This window comes from Populus trichocarpa, chromosome 16 (assembly GCF_000002775.5).
Source record: "Populus trichocarpa isolate Nisqually-1 chromosome 16, P.trichocarpa_v4.1, whole genome shotgun sequence".
Lineage (NCBI taxonomy): Eukaryota > Viridiplantae > Streptophyta > Magnoliopsida > Malpighiales > Salicaceae > Populus > Populus trichocarpa.
This window is the reverse complement of record NC_037300.2, coordinates 11,493,549-11,499,635: the sequence shown is the minus strand read 5'-3', so window position 1 is coordinate 11,499,635 and position 6,087 is coordinate 11,493,549. Positions and strand designations below refer to the sequence as shown.

Below are 6,087 nucleotides of genomic sequence, written 5' to 3'. Positions count from 1 at the left end.
CTCAATTCTATAAGGAGATAATTGGTTAAAACCAGAAGAGAGGTTGTTATCATATCCGAATTCGGCTCTGAAGATATTTTTCTGGATATTTCTTTATTTTTCTAGTTATTTTAGGATTTTTTTCCTAGTTACATTTTAAAATTTTATTTGGTTCAAGTTTCCTTACCTAAATCTATTTAAGCTTTTATTTAAATAACCTTGAGTATTATTTTTTAGTAGAGAGATTTCATATTAGTGAGAGTTTACAAAACATAGATTTTCTATAGAATTTAGAGCTTGAGAAGCTCTCATTTTATATCTTTCGTTGTACACTGTATCAAGCAAACATTTTCCAAGATGGATCAAATTGGTATTTTAGAAGTTCTCCTTATGAAATTGGAAACGAGTTGATGAATTTAGAGTAAATTCTTGGCAAAGCTCCCTCAGTGGTTTGACAAGGAGAGCACTTCCACAGTAGAAGACGCCTGCAAACCAAGACATCAAGAAGTAAACAAAGGACCTAAGCATAAAACTAATGATATAGCTGAAAAAGATATGGTGCGCCATGGTACCAAAAAAGGTTCTTTACAGTTCCACACTTACCTATCCGAGAAAATTTATGTGTTTCTGCCATTTGAGTAAATACCTTTCTCCAGTTGGGTCTTGAAAAATGCGTTCTTATCTGTCACATTCTATTACATATTAGCAAGGAATTTAAAAGAAAAAAACATAGTATATCGTTAATGATGCAGTGGTCAGTCAAGCTGATCAATACCCGACTTTGGGAGACAACATCAAGTCCATTCTTTGCATGCTGCAGTTTTTGTACCATGGCAATAAGTGCAGACCTTGCATCTCCTTCTTCATACACACTAGTCAAGTAGTTGTGCATTTCAATTATATTCTGAGACATTGAAAAGTTCCAAAGGAATAATTACTGGTTAGATTAGAAACCCTTGACGGGCTGAGAATTTGTAAAATGAGGACATTTTTCAGCTATCAAAACCCACATTATCATCATAGTCTGCAATATCGTCCATGACACCCTTGAACCAATCAAAAGAACTTTGTTCTCTTGTGACCCAGTAAAAGTATGCTCTTTCTGGACCCTTTTTATCAGTTGAACCCATTCGTTGGTCCTGCGTGCAATCATATGTTAGCTGAATTGATTTTCAACTTATTTGTCTAAGCAATCTTATGGCAGTGATGTGTGCTTTGCACTATACGTAACGTACCCTCCTCGACTCCGCTGCATTTGATTTGATCTGATTGAGCAGATCCTTCAAAATGCTGATAAATGGAGTTGCTCCAATTCCTAGACCTATGAGCAGTAATATGTCAAACTTTTTGTAATTCTGAGCGGGGGCTCCAAATGGTCCTTTGATCAGGATCTTTGGAAATCTGCCTCAGGTGAAAAGGGGGCTATTTTAGTTTTAGTTTTCACAAAATCTCAAGTATAGATTATTTAAGAATTAATTTACTGACGTTGCTTGTATCTGATCGAAGTTTGAGTTTGACAATGCTTTAGTTTCCATTCTCTTTAGCCTTCCTTGGTTTTGTTTAGTATCCCGGGGGGGCTCACAGACCTGCGAAAATATAACATTTGCAAATAACATGTCACTAAATCTGCCTCAGTTGCATGGATATAGAGAGACACCAATCAAGCCATAACCTTCGCAAATAAGTTTTTGAGTTCTGTAGTCCAATCACCCACAGTTCTTATGTGGACACTCAAATTGTTATCTCCTGGTGCAGAAGTGATGGAGAAGGGATGCCTATATGAAATAAGAACTGAATTTTTTTACTAAAGAGATGTATTATGGAACAGAAAACACTATCGGAGATCAATTGATTACCATTCAAACTTGGACAAATCCGGGCATTTGATAAAGAGGTACATTCCACTTTCGTACTTAAATCCTGGAGGCTTGCCCATGTATAGAGCAAGAACATTCCCTGTATATATAATTGCCTGTAATGTCCAAAGTACACGATGAGTTTTATGAATTAATATCATGGATGAGGACAATAAACATCAATAACACAGACCTTAATGACATCAACACGGTGAAAGCGTTCCTGATTTTTTGTGAAGACTCTCTCAGTGGCATAGAACAATACTGGGCCAATGAGATACATCCATGTCTGTGGAAAGTTAGATAACACAATTAGTTTCAGCAACCGCTTTAACCTATATATGTTCAGAAGAGAAATTTTTTTGTCATGAAAATATTGCATTCAGAATTGTTGAAGCACAAATGGAAGAAAAAGGTTATGCTTAATGAAGAAGTAGCTAGCTGAGGGCTGTGCATACCGTTTTGGCATACCAAGGCTTTTCAAATATTAAGAAGTAGCCATGCAAAATGCACAGTAGATATGCTAGGGCGAGCAGATGATGCGCATACCAAAAGGCATTAAACCCTGCCAATCTGTGAAATACCCCTGGTAACTTAACGACGTTCTTTCGGAAATGGTGTGTCGCCAAAGTAAATGAGAACCCCATTATAAGGATCATCAGAATTCCGGTTACGCCTACAATGCTTCGCATGAAGAACCAATAAGTTGGCTGTTGGTAATGGAACAATGGTCCAGCAAATAGCATGAATTTGCCTTCTGGGCATGAACTCAACAACGGAATATTACAAAGCACATGTGCTAGAGTATGAGCTAGAGTCCCAATTACTATGGCCAAAGCAATCGTCTTGTGAAAGCTTATGTTGTCATCGAAAGGGATAAAGGTGCCGAGAAATGATGATCTAAGCTTAGTAAGTGTTCTTCTGCAGACAGGAAGAAGAATGAGGGCCATATTAAACTTGAGACTCTCGGCAGAAGCCTTGGCAAGACAGACACAATAACTTGAGATTTTGAATAGCGGTGATTTCTCGAACTCCTTAAACTTCCAAAAAATGAGTACGAAGTTTACAGCTAACCACAACGCGATAACCCATATTCTCCTCCAGTTCTCATGAATATATTCTACTGACACAGTCAAGAATTTGGTAACAGGAGTCCTATATCTTCTTGGGATCATGGCATTTGTGAGATTATGCGTTTTTTCATCGAGCTTCGTCGTTTGATCTTCATTATTCACCATCCCTCTTAGCAGAGTTTCAAGCTCCCATAGCTGCAAAACTAGAAAAAGTAGGGTTTCTAATTGCCACACAGTCACAAAATTTGAAACCAGAGTTTTTGCATAAATACCAACCCCTATATATCCAAGATGATCAGGATCAAGTTCTTCCATGATTAGAGCTGCATAGACTGCCGCATGCTGTTTAAGATTTGTGAGCTTGTTTGCAGAGGCACTCAACTCTATAACCTTTGGCAAAACATAAAATCAGAAAATTGAAATATCGTGATGTGAAGAGGAAGAAAAAAAAAACAAAAGAAAAGGAAAATAACAATTATGCAGAAGGGCAATATAGCCACACCTCCCTCACTTCCAACTCCGAAAGCCTCCCATCCCCATTCTTGTCGCACCTATTAAATCATTATGTCAGCTTAAAGTTAACCCTTTAACAGTTTAGACTTCACAAGGGGGATTTCTTACATATCAAAAAATATTCCAAGACGAGAATCAAGATCTTGTTTAGTCATGTCTTCCCAAAACAATTTCAACTCATCTTTTGTTATCCCATTTGCGGGGCATATATTCTTACGCCTGGCAATTGCATGAAATATTTCTCCTGCAAACTCTTTTGAATCTCCTAGTCCTGCAAAAAAGGGAATGAAGTTCAATTTGTGTTTTTTATATTGAAAAGATAGGAGAAAAAGCATGCTGTCAACAACGAAAGATTTCGAAAGCATACCAATGCAGATTCCAAATTTGTCCTTAGGGAGCCTTTCATGAACTGCAAATTGATCAAAACGCCTTTCGATGGATCTCCATGCATCCATTTCCTTTCCTGTCATTGTTCTATCAAGAAACCTTAGGCTTTTAAGTCCTCTAGAAGCTGATGATGCTGTTCTTTCTATCTTGGGGAGAGGAGGTTTCGAAGAGAGAACCCCACTCTTCCTCAAGGCACTACTTGTAGTCCTTCTGAGGGATGCCCCAAGATTACTTGCACTCCTCTTGATGAATGCATCAGCAGGTTCTTTGGGCGGTAAGGTGGCTTTAGGTTCATCATTAACAGGAACACCCCGCATCCTATCAATTTCAATGCTCTCAAGCATCCACCTTTTTGATTCCGTTTTGCTTCCCATTAACTCTATGAGATTTTTCTCTTCAATTGATCGATCAACTACACACACACATTAAAAAAAAAAACCCTTGAGAAAATGGAGGGTGAGAAAACATAAAGGATCTGCTAAAAAAATGGAAGGGACAGGAGGAGAGAGGTTTATTTATATGAAATGGTGGAACTGGTGTGGAAGGAGGGGAAGATTACGAAGGCAAAAATCTGGTACAAAGTTGGCCTCAAAATAGGAAGCAACAAGACACCTCAAACTTACAGCCTACAGGATTTTTCTGGTTATTATGATAATCAGGTACTAATTTCACCAAATTCTTGTAGTAAGAAGTCTTTTACTTTTGACCATTTCACAAATGCTTTTTATAGCAAAAAGACATGCTACCTCAACAGTGTTATGCAATGCAATGTCTGCGCTGCCAAAAGGATACGTAAAAACATGCTGTTATTATTAGACGAGGGGCAAACTAACTTTCAAGTTTTCTCCATTCAATGATGTATAATTAATTCCACTGTCTCTTTTTGTGTACCAAATTTAGTGTAGGATAATTACTTGTATCAAGATTATTGTTAGACTAAATTCTGCTATTATACTGTATTTTAAAAGGCATGGAAAAAAATACTGTGTATTTATTGTGAATATAAATTCATTGTACTATATACTATACTGCAGACATAAAATTTTTGCATTATGGACAACACTGTAATGTTTACGAGGAATGTTGTCAAATTTCTGCTGAGTTTGACTGCAATAACGTTGGGTTCTATTGAGCACTCTCTCTGTAAAAAAAGCTTTCGGAAAGCACGAAGAGCTAAGCCACTAATGTCAAAGAAACTAAGGTTTAATATGTTTTATATCTTTTTGATCGAGCGAGAAATTCAGACGACTTTAATTCCCTTTTGATTTTAAAGAAGTAAAAAAAAAAAAGACAAAATGGATCCTGTTACCCGCAGGATCCAATGACATTGGATCTTGTTGTCCAGTAAGACCTAATAGCGTTGGGTCCTATGGATATTGCGTCTGGATGCTTCAGCAGAACTCAATAAGGTTGGGTCTTGTTGCTACCAAGAGTCCAAAATGTTGGATCTTGCCGCAGATGGACCCAATAGTTGTGGGTCCTACAGCCAGTAGGACCCAATACTTTAAATTTTGTTTCTTTTGTCTTATTTAATTTTTTTATAAGAGAAAATAAATTAATGAGATTTTTTTTTATATTGTACAAAAGTTGGGTGATGATATTTTCTTTTATTTGAGGTTGAGTTGAATTTTCTTATTAAAGCATGTTGTTTTTTAGTTTCAAAAATACTTTAAAAAAATTTGAATTTTTATTTATTTTTTTCTTTAATTCAAATTAATTTTTTTTTATGTTTTTGTATTATTTTGATGTAATGATATAAAAAATCAATTTTAAACATTAAAAAAAAATATTATCTCAATATATTTTTTAAAAAATATATTTTAAAAAATAACCGTTACGTAATAATATAATAACTAGCATAGTGGCCCGCATTCCGCAGCGGGTCAATAACAATTTTTTTTTCTCAAATGTAAAAATGCTTGAGTTTGGTTAAAAGCACAGAATGTATTTGCACCATCACCATCTTAAAAAAAAAATATTTTCTACAATAGCACCATGAATAGCGCATAGTAGAGCAACGCACATTGGCAATTTCCTTTAATTTTTTCCTTCTATGATATTTTCAATTTTATGTTTTTTCCCTTTTCAATTTTTTTTCTCTTATTTAATTTTTTTTTTCATACTGTAAAAGAAATAAATTGATGGGATTTTTTTTTATATTGTACAAAAGTTGGGTGATGATATTTTTTTTTTAATTTGAGGTTGGGTTGAATTTCCTTATTAAATCATGTTTGTTTTTGCGTTTCAAAAATGTTTTAAAAAAATTTAAAATTTTTATT

At 35.4% G+C, this 6,087-nt stretch overlaps 1 protein-coding gene across 1 annotated transcript; it reads right to left on the bottom strand.

The window, feature by feature from the left end:
* Positions 1-241: 241 nt before the first annotated feature.
* On the bottom strand, positions 242-4,239 carry LOC7487456 (putative respiratory burst oxidase homolog protein H). The gene is made up of 14 exons (XM_002322927.2): positions 3,789-4,239; positions 3,530-3,692; positions 3,411-3,459; positions 3,185-3,298; positions 2,294-3,103; positions 2,029-2,124; positions 1,836-1,951; positions 1,652-1,754; positions 1,465-1,565; positions 1,215-1,380; positions 990-1,118; positions 755-883; positions 583-661; positions 242-464 (listed from the first exon to the last, which is right to left on the bottom strand). Exons 1-14 carry the CDS (start codon positions 4,180-4,182, stop codon positions 355-357), a joined length of 2,559 nt encoding a protein of 852 aa, XP_002322963.1. The 5' UTR covers positions 4,183-4,239; the 3' UTR covers positions 242-354.
* Between the last annotated feature and the right edge of the window lie 1,848 nt (positions 4,240-6,087).

What these genes read in the sequence shown, in the direction of transcription:
- LOC7487456 (XM_002322927.2), bottom strand. Translation starts at nt 4,182, where the DNA reads ATGGGAAGCAAAACGGAATCAAAAAGGTGGATGCTTGAGAGCATTGAA. An exon ending in GATTTGTCCAAGTTTGAATG is followed by an intron (nt 1,755 to 1,835) that starts GTAATCAATTGA and finishes TATTTCATATAG; the next exon opens with GCATCCCTTCTCCATCACTT. An exon ending in ATGTTGTCTCCCAAAGTCGG is followed by an intron (nt 662 to 754) that starts GTATTGATCAGC and finishes AGAATGTGACAG; the next exon opens with ATAAGAACGCATTTTTCAAG.